Raw genomic sequence first — 14,830 nt, forward strand, 5'->3', positions numbered from 1 at the left:
GAGAAAGAGACAAACGCTGAGGCGGAGCGGGGAGTCATGTGTATCTGCCCGGCGATATGCCCCGCGCCGCGCTCTTTTCCTGCGGGAGAGAGTCAGGGACCGGAGATGCGGTGAAGAATCTTAGACCGCCGGCTCGCCGCCTACTGCAGGAACTGCATCGGCCGGAAGGCGTATGACTTAGCGACTTACCGCCATCGCCGCTTGGGGCTTGATCATGAGGGTATCATCACGAGTCGCACTTTGGGTCAGCAAGTCGCTCCCTGCTTCGCCTTCCGTGTCAGTCCCCACGAGTCTATGCGGAGACGCTCGCCGTTGTCATTCTGAACAGCTTCCTGTGCCTCGGGATGTTCGCTGCAGGTCTGCGGCGGCGCGCAAGCCAGGCCGAGACAGCAGCAGCGTTGAAGTCAGCCCCCACGCATCCTCGGCGGCAGCGGACGGGAAGGCCTCAGCTGAGTCACCAAGCCCCCCTCGGTGGTCTCAGTCAATCTCCAGAAGCCTTCTTTCTTGTTGGACCAATTCTCCCCCCGTTGTCGGCGGTAATCACGGGCTTACGGAAAGATTTGGGGGATTTAGTAGGGCTGGGGACGGGCCGCGGCGGTGGGTGATGGGGGAAATGACCGTCAGCACAGCGTGACATTGAGGTCTTTCCTCAAAAAAAGAAAAAAAAAAGAAAAAAAAGAAGACTGTTTGTCAGGTTGGGTATGATTGATGTGTTGGCCGTTTGACGCCGCGGCTGAGCAAAGGGACCTCGGTTCTGATTGTCAGGTGCACAAACATGCAGCGCAATTACTGAATGGGGTCTTATTTTAGGTAGACTAGGTGAGTATCATGACATCCTTCATGGGGCTTGCAGCCTTGTCTTGTCGATGCAAAGAGGAACACCACAAGATGATTGGTGTCGTGCCGACGATGTAATTCATACGGCCGTTGGAGGTGTCTTTCATGACCTCAACTTCATCCCCCACGCGGCGTGTTCGGGCCTGTCACTACTTTGACTCTGACATATCTTGCGGTAGGATCTTCCGTGGCGAGCGGGAGTGGCGTGGATCTTGCTGACGCCGATAGATTGCGGGCCGAGATACTGGAGCGACGTTTATGTGGCGTGATATTACCTCTTTCGCGTATCTGGGGAGCCTGACTGGAGGAAATCGAGAGACGCTGACAACTTGGTCTGGGAAAAGAGAGACTGGTGGTCAGACGTGGGCTGACGACATCACTCTCGGTGAGTTTGTGGAGAAATCTGTCTGCAACATCGGTGAGGGTTAGAATGAAGTAGGCTGGCGGCGAAGCTACTTTCTACAACAGCAGGATCCGGAGGGAGCCGTAGTGTTCACGGGCGCATTGCGGGAGGCTTCCAACGCTAGGAGATGCAAAGACATCGTTCTTACGTTCGCTCCCGCCGGCACATCCTCGTTGAAGAACTGCAGTGTCGGGTGGCTTACTGATACCACCTCTCTCCACTGCGGTCTGCACGCTATGGTCAAGAGTGTCTGAAGGGTACATCGGCCACGGCACTGGAAACTACATGCAGACTTTCTTCCTGAAGATGAGACCTGTAGACTAGCACATCACTCGTCGTGGTGTCTGACGAGATATACAGCGACAAGGAGGCAAGGACTAGGCTGCCGTTGAACCCTACGGCTTACCTACAACGAGTCGAGATAGCATCATGGACGTGAGTTCTCCACTAAGGAGATACCTTGGGTGTAGGAGATCACTCCGCTTCTGATGAGGCTCGGAAACCCGTAAGAATTCTGGTCTTCTAGCCTCCGCTCGAGCGATAGTCTGATGTGCGCTGCGACATGTACATGTATCAACGAGCCAGCTCCCCAGGGATGGTAATCGTGTTCGATCCATAGACGATTCGATGAGCTCAACAGGAATCTCGATACAAGTACCTAGATGCCAAATTATTGTGCCTTCCCTCGTGGAAGTTTTGAAATTACCTGCAGAGTACCAAATACTAGCATAGTCCGAGATCCTGAGACTTTCGTACTCTGGTGATGAGCAAGTTGGCGTAGGTTTGAGATCGCAAGGTGTCGTATAGCGATAATCATCTCAATCGATGAATGGCGAACTCCTCGATCCCTGGCGTGCCCCCGTATGGTTCCTGCTGCGAAATGATATGCCAAGATGATCCAGAGCAACACGAGTCTGGACCTTGGACCTGAGCGGTAAATGCAAGTAGCCGTTCGGCTTGGAAAGAGCCCGCTGTCTCTGTGTAGCTGAAGGAAACATGGTATGAACACTATTGTTCCGTTTCCGATCCAGCAGGGGGACAAATTTCCAACACGAGTTTACACAGACGATCTGTTCAGCCTCGAGTGACTATTTAGAAGCACAAGGAACACAGCTACGACCGACACGAACTCGGAATGGGTATCACCACAAGGCATCTTGGCCGACATAAGCATTAGACAGTATCCTGTACCTATCGCCAGAGTCTTGAAAGAGCATCGAAAGGTCCCTTGAGGGTGCGCAAGAATCTGTTGTGAAGGTCATGTGCGAAAGTTTGTGTAATGAAGTCAAATTTGCTGTCGCGCAGGTCCGTTCCAGGAATCCACCTCTCACGCCATCCTTCGCGTCTTCTTTCCATCGCAGAATGGTAAAGGGTCTCAGAAGACATGCATGTCCCAAGAGAAAGGGTCGTGGTGTGCTGTCAGATAGGCCATCATGGGTGTCTCGCGGTCGTCGGATCAAGCCACAAGGGATTCGAGGCAGGCAGGTTATTGCAGAGTCATCATATACGAGACTGGCGCCTCCCCGCCTCCGAGTACAACAGGTTGTAGACCAATGCCACGAGCTGGGCTTAGCGATCGCGCGGCCCGACAAATCTCGCAGCCAGCGGAGGCCGCAAGCCGAGCCGAAGCCAGGAGACGCGGTGCCACGGAGGACAACCTCGGACGGGGTCGTTCAGCAGGACCCATGGTGTTGCCATGTGTGGTAATCGTGCTTCAATCTTGTATGCAGACAGACTCTGTGCTGAGGTACGGGGATGGAGGGTGACACGATTCTCGGCTCACCCTCGCACTGCGCGAGGGGGGCTGGGCACGTCCCGTGGGGAGAGAGGTAAGACGAACAAGGGAAAAAAAAAAAAAAAAAAAGTCCTGAGGATGTATGCAATGCGTAACACGGTTGGGTCAGATCTTGTCTATTCCTGGGTACTGTCGCACGGGATGCTGTGACGCGAGAGGTCAGTTGGTTCTCCCCCGCCCCCGGCCTTGTGCTGCCGGGCGCGAGCTGGATTGTCCGTGAATGACAGGGAGGAAACCGGGATGATATTTCAGCGAGAGAGGGGCCGTACGGCCGACGTGGGGTCTCGGACACTGTTGGACAGCCCGTTCAAGTCTTTCCTGGTTTCCGTTTATTACGAGCTGCGGATTCTGGCTTCGGATCAGCAGTCACAGTATGCTCCTTCACGGATCAAGACAGCCACGCGTAACGGCTTGTTTGAGGGGGGAAGGATGCACTACTTTGTTCAGCCGTTATTCGGTCCGGTGTTCTAGTAGGTCAAACTGCTAAGCCAAGGTTGAATAGAGCGGGATGTGACTCTGTTGGGAAATCCTTCCGCTGAAGGTATCGCCTGTGGCTGACCGAGGTGTCAGGGATGTTGTAACTCGGTGAGAATTTGTGTGCCAGGTGACTTTTTTTCAGCAGTTTCGGGCCCGGGACTTCGGGCCAAGTGCCTCTACGGTTCTTTGAGGGAAGAGAAAACTTCTTCCATGATACACATATCATTTACTGGGTTCATATCCGAATTCCCACCAGAACAAAATGTTCGCGACTTACATTTCGAGCAAGAACACAGTTATGGACTCCGGAGGAAGGACATCCTTTGCTTCAATCCTGTTGATTACCCACCAAGTAGTCCTTGAAGCCGTGTTGACACTGTTGGCAAGGTTGGTACTGTGTAGCAAGGGGTCATGCACCCCAGATTCTTCGAGCGTGTTGCACTGACATGGCTATGGTTAATGTATGGGGCATCTGGCGAACTTCCTCCTACCCCAGAGAACATCATATCATGTCAGAGGAATAGCACCCATGGCGTCGCAACTCGGAGTGGCAGTGCCATCCATCATCGCTGGAGTGATAGTCCTTCTCCCAACCGCATCTCTTTCCCAGGGATTCGGTTCCTTGACAAGGGGGAGTGGCTCTGAGGGAGATGTTGTCTCGAATCAATCCCCGGTAGATTGAACAGACCACGCTGGCAAGGGGGTCGCGTGCAGAATTTCTTCACCGGTAGATGCCAAATCGAGAACTCGCGTGGTTTAGGCTAAACGCGGCGGATAAATGTGGCCTTCCTCACCGCCGCGTAGCTCAGGCAGAATAAGGGAGATCGATATAGGTTTCAGGCGTTGCAGCTGGCCTGGAAATGTAGTCTGTGTCGTGGTGACTCCTTAATGCTGCGTCCCAGCTTGGCGTGGTGCATAAGTAGGTAGCAGAGCATAAGGCAAGATGCATGCGTTTCGCCGTGTAAGTGATCATTATCCTACGACATCCGCCACGACAAGCGGTGAGACTGGCGGTAATGAGCAAGTCTGCTTCGAAGCCTGTAAAATAGGATTGTGACTTGAGGAAAGCCCCTGTTTTTGTCGAAAGCACTCTGGGCTATGTACTTTGTTCGGAGCAGTGATTGACTTGCTTCCACATCTACCACAGGGACGTTGCGACAGAAAGCAGTTTTCACGAAAGCTACAAGTATTTTGCTTCAAATAAGGTGCGTGGTTCAACAGTGCATGCAGTAGATAGATGCATGCACCCATGAAACATCATATACGCCACTCAGTCCACTTCGAATGACCACAAAGCGTGGAGGAGTTGCTCCGTTGGGCTATATAATACACGGTACGTATCGTGCGATTGCTCTTTCTGATCTCATGACGATATGCCGCACCAAATAACCGGAGACAAGGGCTACGGAGTTTCTGAAGAAAGGCAAAGTAGCTTAGGTACATGGATGTCGAGTCGTTTCATGGTCTGCTTAGAGCGGGTCGTCGGGACGAACGTCGAGAAACAGATCTTTCACGTTTTGGAGAACGACTGACTGGAGGGGCTTCATCTTGATGATGGCTCACTGGGCGCAGTTTCGCAAGTGGTCTCGTGGTGTATGACTTTGTCGCAAGCTGAAATCCTCCGCTGCCTTTTGCCACGTCGAGTGATGGAATATGACCGAGTGACAGGTCTCAATAAGCGAAAAGTACCTCGAAAGGAAGTAATCATTTACTATGAAATCGATTTTAGGTAACGAAGTCTTCACGGGTTCGGTCTTTGTCCTATTGAGGCTTGGATCGAGAGCGGCGGCAGCTTGGGTCATGATGTGCCGCCGCCATACTCCTACCCCTCATTCACCCTTCTTTCCCATTCTTTCTTGGTGCCTCGGCTATTTCCGAAAGCCAAGGGGAACGGCGGGCCGAGGTGGTTCAGGAGGCTCTTCAGAAAGTGTCACAATGAACGAGTCCATTATTATGAGGTAGGCTGGTGATTGGGCAGAAACGAGTCACGGCTTCGGACTATCTGTGATAATGATGAACATCTACAACACCAATGGGGCTTAGTTCCTTGATTGTGGTGAGTGAATGCTAATGCAAACTCTTGGTCTGATCGAGAGTATATCGACATGGGAATGTCACAGAAGAACTCAGTATAATTTTCTCAAGGACTTTTCGTCCACCAGGCCATCTTGCAAGGGATCATTTAGTATTCAAATGCATCGCTAGCAGAAATACGTATGAATCATTCCCTTCGGAAGAAAGCCATGGTATCGTAGCTTTGGACATCTTCCAGGGAAACCTGACTACTAGCTTCATCACGCCGTTGACCCATTCAGGGCTTTGCCTGTCGTTGAAGCATAGAGAAACTCATAAAAGTACCTACCTATCTCTAGAATGAGGTGTATGTCTTTAGTTCTCAGAGCCGATGGTGGGTTGTGAATATTAGCAGCAGTGATTTACTTTTCATGCATAGGTAGCCAACGTAGGTTTCTGAATCTACTTAAAGCTATAGCCACAGGAACTTAATTTGTGTCTTTGAAGTTGTCCGGCGTATGCCGTTTGTTTCGAGGTAAACGGCAGGGCTGATCTGAACTCGAACAAAGAATACCTGCCAGGGAGATGGTTTCTCTTGTCTTTAGAGGAAAGAACCGGGCAGCAGGCAAGGTCTAAACACTACTTCAGGTCTATAATCATCTGTACTCGGTTGTGGTACCCTAGACAAGCATGCTTGACGTCTTTCCAGGGACACAAAAGGACCCGTGCTAGCTTGACTTTTCTAGACTTGCCGATTTCGTTTCGCACATGGCGATGCCGACGCGAGATCGCCACGGTATTCGCGAAATTACTATATCAGTAACCATTCCCAAAACCTTGGCAGCTGCAGCATCGCCCTCCATGAACAACAGCTCACAACCAAGTATAGCACTCATCAGCAACAGGCACCTCAACACTATAAAGCTCCTGCGACCACCACTGCGTCGCAAACCCAACAACACTAAAGAAGAAATCACTCTTCACCGCAAGACCCTCCTCGCACCCCGTGTCGTTATTCTGCCCCACACTGATACCAGTCCCATTCACCTCCTGGCTCGCAGACAGCGCAAAGTCATTCACCAGCTTGGAGCGCGAGGTCACCCCCGAACTGAGATCGATGGTGCCGCCGAGGATTTCAAACACGAGCTCGACGCCCAGGTCGACGTAGGGGTTCACGCCGACGGCGGCCTTTTCGGAAATGTTGGCGCGGGCGGTCCAAATCGGGTCCCAGCCCGTGGCGGAGGAGGCTTTGGCGTCGACGAGGTCGAGGTGGAGGTTTGCCGAGGGGAAGAAGAGGCCTAGGTCTGTGGTGATTGAGGCTTTGGCGTCGGCTTCGAGTTCGATGCCGATGGCGAAGCCGATTGCGGGGCCGAGTTTGATGATGCCGGGGATGTCGACGAAGTTCTGGTTCCAGGTGTTAGTGGGAAACAAAGGATGTAACGTCAAGTTGAATGTGATACGTACGTAGCCCAGGTCTTCGGGATCATAGGTAAAGTTACCAGAGTACGGCGCCTTGACGTCGACGGTGAGACCTAGGACCGCTTCGAAGGTGGTGTCGATGTCGAGGGCGAGCTGCTCGACCTTGAGGGGGATGATACTGTACTTTAGCGTGCCGGAAAAGGTCATGTTGGACGTCAGGGAGGCCTCGTCGGCCGTGACGGAGAGATAGGGGTCGTAGGTGAAGAGGTTCGTGTTAGCGGGGAGGGCGAGCGTGTTTGTGATTTCCACGCCGCCGTCGTCCCACTTGATGTCACGTCTAGAAGAGGCAGAGTTCTGGACGGGGACGTTGGAGAAGGATATCTCCGTTGAGGCTGGTGATGGTGGTTAGCACCTGTCTTTCTGTAGGATTTGAGGCATGACTTACTAGCCGTGTTGGCAACGTCGCTCTTGTGAGCATTAGCAACAACCTGAAGAGACTCAGCGTCCCAGGTAACGGTATCAACCAAGAAGAAGCCGCGCTCATTCTCAGCATCACAGTTGCCCAGGTGATTCGTAACCATGACGAAGTCGTCGAGCGCCTGCCACTGCTGAGAAGTCTGCTCAAAGGTGGCCGTCGCGTTGAACGTGACGGTGATGCTCGCGTCTTCGGCGCACTCCACGCTCGCGATGGCCGCGACCTCCTCGAGGACGACGGAGGGGTACTTCATGGCCAGGACGACGCTGACGAGGCTCTTGTCGTCGGCGGCGCCGTAGTTGAGGGTGATGTCGTTGGATGGAACGAGGTTGGCCAGGTCCGTCTTGTTGCACTCGGGCCGCAGGACGGGAGTGAGCGTGGTGGTTGTATTGGCAGCGGCGTTGGCGCCGGTGACCATGGCCACGGTGAGCGCGAGGAAAGCGAGCATCTTAGCAGACTGTCGGGGGATGGACGAGTGACCTACGCTTGACGAAGGCTAAGGAGACAAGATCGAGGCATAAGGGGAGGAGGACTCGCTCATATAGACCTCTTAGACGGAGGACATTCCTGCTGCCCCCGGCTCGGCGATGAGGAGTTGAGCGTGCGCGATCAGAATCAGTGTCATTGTTCTCTCCGCCATCCTTGTAAATGACATGCAGGACCGTCCCTCGCGAGTCGCGATGGCCTTACGGAGAGTCTTTCTTACAGGGCCTCCTGAAAGGGGAACCTTCTCATCTTATTGCATGTCACTTCTCACTTTCGATGCACCATCCGCACGCGTTGCCAGTTGCGCGAGTCACGGAAAACATCCCTAAAGTGTAGCTCAAGGTTATCGATAATCGAAAGGGATCAATAAATCAATAAATCCCACCGCGGTGCAACGTCGGGGCCCTGATTTAATGTCACATCGAACCGCGGGGTTCACAACTTTGTTTTGCGTGTTATCCATAGGATGATAGGATGTACACAAGAGGGAGAGCTTCGGCCGAGCTGTCAAGGAGGAAACCCCGTGCCCCGCGAGCGAGGGTCCTATTGGAGGGGCTTTCCATCTCCCGCAAGGAACAGCTTTGACAGGCTTCAGAATTTGAACACATGCCGCCGAAGGGATGGCGGGATCGTAGCATCTCCGGCGGGGGCATATCGGGCGATAGCGCCCGGAATGGGCGCTCGGCGGGGACGTTGGGGGCCCGGGCGCTGATCCCAAAGGGGAGTTGAGGCCGAGACAGGACCAACGGCGGGAAGTCGGTGACCGATTTCGGAAGTTCGGGAATGGGGACGTTCTGTACTCTATAGTGGCGAGCCAAATTAATAGCACCGAAATAGTAGGATTTCATGTATGCTCTTGAATCGTTCATCAACGGAGGAAATAAAGTCTAAAACGGGACGCTTTGCTAGATGACTTGAGGTTTTCAACTTGCACCTGATGCGATCTATCGACCACCAATCCAACCCCTCAACTCGGCGGGATATCCTTGAATGAGATAGGGAAAGTACAAAGAAGATGAAAAGGTATGATGGGAAATGGTTATGGCGGTCAGGTATCACCATCTCGGCTCTGCTCTTTCGATCGCTGGCGTTTCCAGTGCGTTCTTATCGGCAAACGGGTCGTCGTCGTCTTCCTCCTCCTCCTCCGAGTCAGGCTCAACGACCTTTTGGACAGGAGGTCTCGGGGGCTTCGCCGGGGCAGGTGCCAGGGCGGGCGGAGATCGCCTCGCCATCGGGACCGGGCGGGGTGGAGCAGGCGGACGGGGAGGCGGCGTGTTGCCGATGCTCAGACCAGAGACGTCGGGGGGAGGTGGAGACATGGATTGTTTGGCCTTTTCTGTCACCACTGTCAATGCCTTAGTAGGAGCTCTTGAGAAGTGATTTGGGTCAGGGGAGACTTACTTCGGTACATGTGAGCTTGCTCGGCAAGTTCATCATCGGAGTCACTGTCGGCGTCGATCGAGCGGTCGAGCTGCTCAAAAGTCATGAGTGCCGTGACAAGCTCGTCGTTGGCGCGGAGGAGACTGCCGAGCCACTCTTCGGATTCAATGTGGTGGATCTGTGGCAATCAGTCAAGAGAAATCATCGCAAGGCGACGCGCGAACTTGACTCACATAGCGGAGAATCTTTCGTCGAAGCTGTTTGCAGCTTTCGAACTGCTGTACAGCCTGGGCGTTATCAGAGATCCGTTCCCTTTCACGGTTGATACTCTGTAGATGGTTGGTCAAGTTGGTAGTGGCGATGGAACTCTCAGCAATCGCGCTCTTCATTGCATCCTTCTCCAGTTCCAGGTTGAAGGGCTTGCGCTTGCCCTTCTTATCCTTGTCCTTCTTCTTCTTATCCTTTGACGACCCGAAGAAGGAGCCGCCGGAATGGGAAGAGGACTTGGAATGGCTGAAAGAGTTGGTGACGTTGGATGTGTTACCGTAAGGCAGGTACGGCGTTTGTTGAGGCCTAGATGACTCGCCGGCGCGGGTGGTGGGCGAAGGGGGCTTGTCCTCTTCCTCCTCCCCAAAGGGATTCTCAGTCTCCCGCACAGCCTTGGATCGCTCCTGGGTCACAGCAACCTTGCGCTTGGGTAGTTCCTACAACAAATTAGCTGATATCGTTGAGTAATAAAGTTAGCCGTACCTGGTGCAGTTTCGCAATACGCTCCAAGCCCGGCGTGCTTTTGTACTGAGCCCAGCTGCGGAACAATTCTGTACACTTCTTTCTGACGTCTGGGTCAGAGAGATCAGAGGTTCCGCAGACTCTCAGTCGTTCCAGCAAGGTCTCGTCGGCGAAAGCTCGTTGAAAACGCGGGCCGGCATTCTGGATCAAACCATCCAGGATGGTCAAAGCTCTGAGCTGGCGATGAACGTTGCCGTACTTGAGCTTCTTGCGAATGGCGCGGGCAGCCTCCGCGGGGCCGGAAGCTTGGAGTTTGATGACTTCTACGAGGTCAGGAATGCCGCTCATATCATCCTCATCATATGTCTCGGCGGTCAGCGTCTCTACGCTAACCGTGACGGCGGAATACGGTTTCTTCTATGCTCGGTGTCAGTTCCTGCGTATTCGATAGACGACATAGCTCCTTTGAGGCTACGTAAAGCTTTCGGAGGCTCAAGATAGGCATCCCATCATGCCACCGAAACGTAGCTCCCAGTCAACCACCATCGATCCATACAGCCTCATCGAAAGCACCCGCGCGGTCGTAACCTCCCGATGTTGCGGAGAGTGAGAAGATGAGGGGTCATTCATACCTGAGAAAACATGATGCTCGGAAGGCACTACGCTAAGGTATCTCTGAGTTCAAAATGCGCAGGCCTGAAGCAACAAGAACTGGCGTCTACGGTAGCGCGGCTCAACCCAGGTGGCAGGCCGGAGGAGGGTTTCAGCGTTGAGGTCGCCGCTAGCTAACGGAGGGTGGTCCGCCTGGGGTTTCAAGGATAGGGTGAAAGATGCGGCTGCCCGGAGCTGCTTGATCGTCGCTGGTGAGGTTATTCAGATGCTCGAAAACGATGTGAGTGGTAGAGATATGTAGTCTGTCGTAAGGATCGGGCTCCGGGTCGGGCTCGGGATGGAATGTGCATGAAGTGAGTGAATGAGGGACGGACGAGGCAGTCTTGGTGGGGCAGGGCGCCCTCCAAGCTTAGCTCCACTGGGTGTCTCCGGTACGTACTCTTAGGGTGCGCGTGAGCCTGGGCTGGGCCCCGCTGACGTAGTTTCACTCAAGAGCCCGTGGAACCGACCCTGAAAACTGGACTTGAACAGCAAGTAATATGCAGCATGCTGGTAGACAAAAGGAGAAAACAAATCACACAAAAAGTTGAAGAGTTTTCACTCGGCTTCTGTCTTGCCCATCAAAGTCTCGGGTCCGGCAAGGCACACGGTTGGAGAATATCACCCGACTTCAAGGTACGTTACTGCTGACAAGTCCCCTTGGACCTCTCTGAACAGCGAGCTTTGGGATGTCAGGATATCTGACAAAACAAAGCTCGCACAAACGCTGGAAGCACAAGCCACTTCTCCTTGTCCAACCAGCTTCAACCCTGTGGAGTCATCACTCCCCTGAGGGCCACCGTCTCTGCTCGGCGCCGTGATCCGGCTTGGCCAATCGCAGTGACTGGCCGAAACAACACGTCATGTGATCCCACATTGACCGAAAAGATGCTCTGAACCTCGTTGACGTCTAAACGTTAGAGGAAACCAAATGCACTCCGCGTCTTTTCCGTTCGTTACGAGAGCACTCGAGCGTTGTTCCCGTCTTCTCAATGCTGTTCCAGAACTTGACAGGGACTTGGCCATTGTTCAATGGGCTGAAGCCCCGACTCCAAGCACAAGTCAAGTTACTAACACGAACTCGGCCATGGCGGCTTGCGAATATACTTTAGTAGCGTTCCTGCCCGGAGTAAATGGCACTTGATCAGACGCTATCCTGGAGACATCAGTAGGACGATAAATGTCTAGGTACTTGTGTCGAAAAGGCCCGACAACTCGTTTGGTCTAACTTCTCTCTTGGCATACCTGAACTCAGCCACCAAGTAATGATATCTATGTTCAACTATCTACGATTCCGACTCACAGTTAAAGTCCATATCGATGCAAATTTGATAGCTATTTCATGAAAAACAAGCTTTTGATTCAGTGGTACCTGCCCTCTAAACTTACTCTCTACTTCTCTGCATCCTCAACAGCATCCTCAGCAGCAGTCTTGGGGTCCTCCTCGACTTTGTCGAAGCAGTGGCACACATCCTTGCTATATTCCATGGACCAATGGCAGGTTGTATTGTGGCAATCCCCATACTTGTACCGACGATTGGAGCCGTCGGGTCGCTTTGCTGTAGCCCACTTGCAAAAGTCGACCATATCGTTGATTACACTGATACCCATGATGATAAAGGATCGAGGAAAGATGGGTGGGTTTGGTTCAAGAAGCTAGATTAGCGGGTTAGATAATGGGCTTGGTGAAGTGGACGATGTAGTGTAAGTTGGATTTGTGGATGAGACTGAATATCGATGTGGATGTGGATGAGGAGCTTCTGTCTAGTGGCTTCGACCCCTGTGTTTAAGTAGTCCTCGATGAGACTTTCTGGAGCCATATGTTCATTGGACAGAGGCTCGGCCAAGTCTACGCGAGTAATAAGATCTAAGGCGATGGTTTACTGTGCTCCCAACACGACCTGAAAGACTCAATACAGACGCAAAAGTGTTGTGAGATTGAAACGTGGAGACTTAGCAACTCAAGATCTATGTATCGCACAACTAACATCGGGTCCTCGACACAAATCAACGACAAATCCCGAGGAAGTATCCATTCATCAGGTGTTTCAATGGATGGCTGTGCCCCAAGCAACAAAGATAGGCTGCACCCTTTTGTTCGCGAAGGGTGGTCGGAGCTTCTAAGTCGGGCTGGGTACTCGAGTAGACTTCACGATCAAAGACTGTAAGAGAGAACTATAGGGCAAACAAGGGAGCATCACAATCCATGCCACACTTTTTGTGGTAGTCGTCTCTAGCGAATACCACATAGGAGTGCATTGCGCCAGTTCCGTATCCTACAAGCACTCTCGCATGTGCCAAAACTATCAACAAGAAGAATCATCATGGCCCATCATCCAGTTGAAATTCGCCCTATCAAGCCATTGCAGGTTCCAACCAAAAGCTCCGCGCCATCTTGAACAGTAACCACATACTCTAGGTCGGGGTTGGAGACTTTAGACGGAAGAGTGGCGTGTCCCATCTTAGCCAAGTCTCAGAACTTGTGCGTGCTCCAGTCCTTCCCTTTTCCTTCGTCTTCGTCCCCTGTCTTCTCTGCGTCGCCATTTTCTTCGGTATCGTCATTCGCTTCGCCGTTCTCTCCATCTTCGTCTTCGTCGCTATCATCGTCGTCGTCGTCTGCATTGAAGTCCGGCATGACAATACTATTCAAGAAGGTAATCTACACCATGTGTCAGTCGGATAATCGTCAAAACGTTGAGAATCCGGCGGAGAGCAACTTACGAATGGGTGCATCGCAGCAATGATCTCACAAATTTGCTCTTGAGCATCGTCCGCGGTAAACACCTTATCATCGACCTTCTTGCTGGTGGTGAAGTTGCGCAACTTCAACAGCTCAATGTCACGGTGATCAACCAAGTAGCCCTACGGAGCGTGTTAGTACAGTTCTTCCACCATCGTGGTCTCCCCTTCGCAACCCATTTGAATGTCAGGACTCAGATTTCGACGAAGATATACCTTGGGCTTGGTCTTTAGCGCATTCCCCTTATTCGTCTCGGCAAACCCCTTCAATGCCGCTTCCTCGCCCCCCTTCTGCGCCGATTTTGGCAAGAAAGTCCTCTTGAACCTTTCATCATTCAGGACCCTGCGCCACCGGCGTGGCCGCTCATCGATACTCTCCCTCAGTTTCTGCAGATGTGATGCCTCGGGACACCACAATCCACCGCCCACGAAGCAAGAGCCTGGCTGAAGGTGGATGTAGTAACATGCGTATGGGCCCTTCTTACCCGTTCTAGACCATGCCGCAGAGAAGTGCGCCTGCGGATTACACTTGGTGAGTATGCTTCTTCCGCGGAGATCTTAGCAGCTTGAGTGCGATAAAGAGTGGTAGGTACCTTGTAAGGGGTAGGATCCTTGCTGAAGCGAATGTCGCGGTGGATACGGAAGACGAGGTCCTTGGCAGGTAATTCCGGAATCGTGAAGTCCACTTCGGTGATCTTGGGCGTGATAGTCTCGACAAAAGTGTTCCAGTCCTTGAGAGAGCGCCTATACTCGCCGTCATGGCCTGGACTAGATTAGCGTCCGTAAAATATCAAGGGGTTTCCATGTAGAGCCTACTCTTCAGCCACGATCTCTGGTTGTGAGCTCTCAGGTCCTTCAAGAACAGCATGGTGTTCTTGTGAACGGTGTCGTCGGAGTACTCCTGTCCATCGAGGCCCCGCAGCTTCTCATGCGGAATGACAGTGACCCTACTCTCATAGTCTTCCTCCTCCTCCTCTTCTTCTGCTTCCTCCTCCTCCTCTTCTGGCTGGTCATCCTGATACTCGTCCTCAACCTTCTCAATCTTTTGCCTCTTCACAGCCTTTGACTTGCTGGGGGTGGGTTGTGGCTTAGTCTTAGGTTTAGCGGCTGAACCCTTTGGCCGTCCACGTCCACGTTTCTTGGGTTGCTCCTCCTCTTCATCATCACCTTCGCTCTGCACCTCATCACTCTCATTCTCAACTTTTGCATCTCCATCAAAGTCATCATCGTCGTCGTCGCCCTCAAAGTACATGCTCTTCTTGGGAGTGCTCGACACACGCCGGGACCGCCGGCGGGGCTCATCCTCCGCGGCCGGCGACGCAGCGCGCTTACGAGCGGGCATCGTGTGGCAATCTTTCTCTCGGTTGTATCCCAAAAAGTCAATTGATTCTGTCAATTTCGGGTCGTTCTGCAGCTAGTCGTGGTG

The 14,830-nt window shown here is 52.8% G+C and overlaps 3 protein-coding genes across 3 annotated transcripts; all 3 read right to left on the minus strand.

Annotated features, from left to right (window-relative positions):
• Positions 1-5,960: 5,960 nt before the first annotated feature.
• On the minus strand, positions 5,961-7,938 carry BDP81DRAFT_480832 (uncharacterized protein). The gene is made up of 3 exons (XM_060594947.1): positions 7,390-7,938; positions 6,990-7,336; positions 5,961-6,929 (listed from the first exon to the last, which is right to left on the minus strand). The coding sequence occupies exons 1-3, from the start codon at positions 7,865-7,867 to the stop codon at positions 6,399-6,401; spliced, it is 1,356 nt and encodes a 451-aa protein (XP_060445587.1). The 5' UTR covers positions 7,868-7,938; the 3' UTR covers positions 5,961-6,398.
• Positions 7,939-8,724: 786 nt separating this feature from the next.
• On the minus strand, positions 8,725-10,992 carry BDP81DRAFT_426397 (VHS domain-containing protein). The gene is made up of 5 exons (XM_060590289.1): positions 10,647-10,992; positions 10,036-10,431; positions 9,519-9,989; positions 9,307-9,463; positions 8,725-9,250 (listed from the first exon to the last, which is right to left on the minus strand). Exons 1-5 carry the CDS (start codon positions 10,656-10,658, stop codon positions 8,961-8,963), a joined length of 1,326 nt encoding a protein of 441 aa, XP_060445588.1. The 5' UTR covers positions 10,659-10,992; the 3' UTR covers positions 8,725-8,960.
• A 2,146-nt stretch (positions 10,993-13,138) lies between these two features.
• Positions 13,139-14,746, minus strand: BDP81DRAFT_393694 (uncharacterized protein; the record flags this gene model as incomplete). Its single annotated transcript, XM_060587855.1, has 5 exons — positions 13,139-13,324; positions 13,387-13,527; positions 13,621-13,920; positions 13,998-14,167; positions 14,221-14,746. The coding sequence occupies 5 exons, from the start codon at positions 14,744-14,746 to the stop codon at positions 13,139-13,141; spliced, it is 1,323 nt and encodes a 440-aa protein (XP_060445589.1).
• Between the last annotated feature and the right edge of the window lie 84 nt (positions 14,747-14,830).

The sequence above is a fragment of the Colletotrichum phormii genome (genome assembly GCF_030913505.1).
Source record: "Colletotrichum phormii strain CBS 102054 chromosome Unknown BDP81scaffold_9, whole genome shotgun sequence".
Classification (NCBI taxonomy): domain Eukaryota; kingdom Fungi; phylum Ascomycota; class Sordariomycetes; order Glomerellales; family Glomerellaceae; genus Colletotrichum; species Colletotrichum phormii.

Excerpts from the sequence above, each read along its gene's own strand:
- BDP81DRAFT_426397 (XM_060590289.1), bottom strand. Across the intron at positions 9,990-10,035 it reads GTATTGCGAAACTGCACCAG|GAACTACCCAAGCGCAAGGT; the intron begins GTACGGCTAACT and ends AATTTGTTGTAG. Across the intron at positions 9,251-9,306 it reads GCAAGCTCACATGTACCGAA|TGGTGACAGAAAAGGCCAAA; the intron begins GTAAGTCTCCCC and ends AGGCATTGACAG.
- BDP81DRAFT_480832 (XM_060594947.1), bottom strand. The coding sequence starts at position 7,867 with ATGCTCGCTTTCCTCGCGCTCACCGTGGCCATGGTCACCGGCGCCAAC. Across the intron at positions 7,337-7,389 it reads CGACGTTGCCAACACGGCTA|CCTCAACGGAGATATCCTTC; the intron begins GTAAGTCATGCC and ends CACCATCACCAG. Across the intron at positions 6,930-6,989 it reads ATCCCGAAGACCTGGGCTAC|AACTTCGTCGACATCCCCGG; the intron begins GTACGTATCACA and ends ACCTGGAACCAG.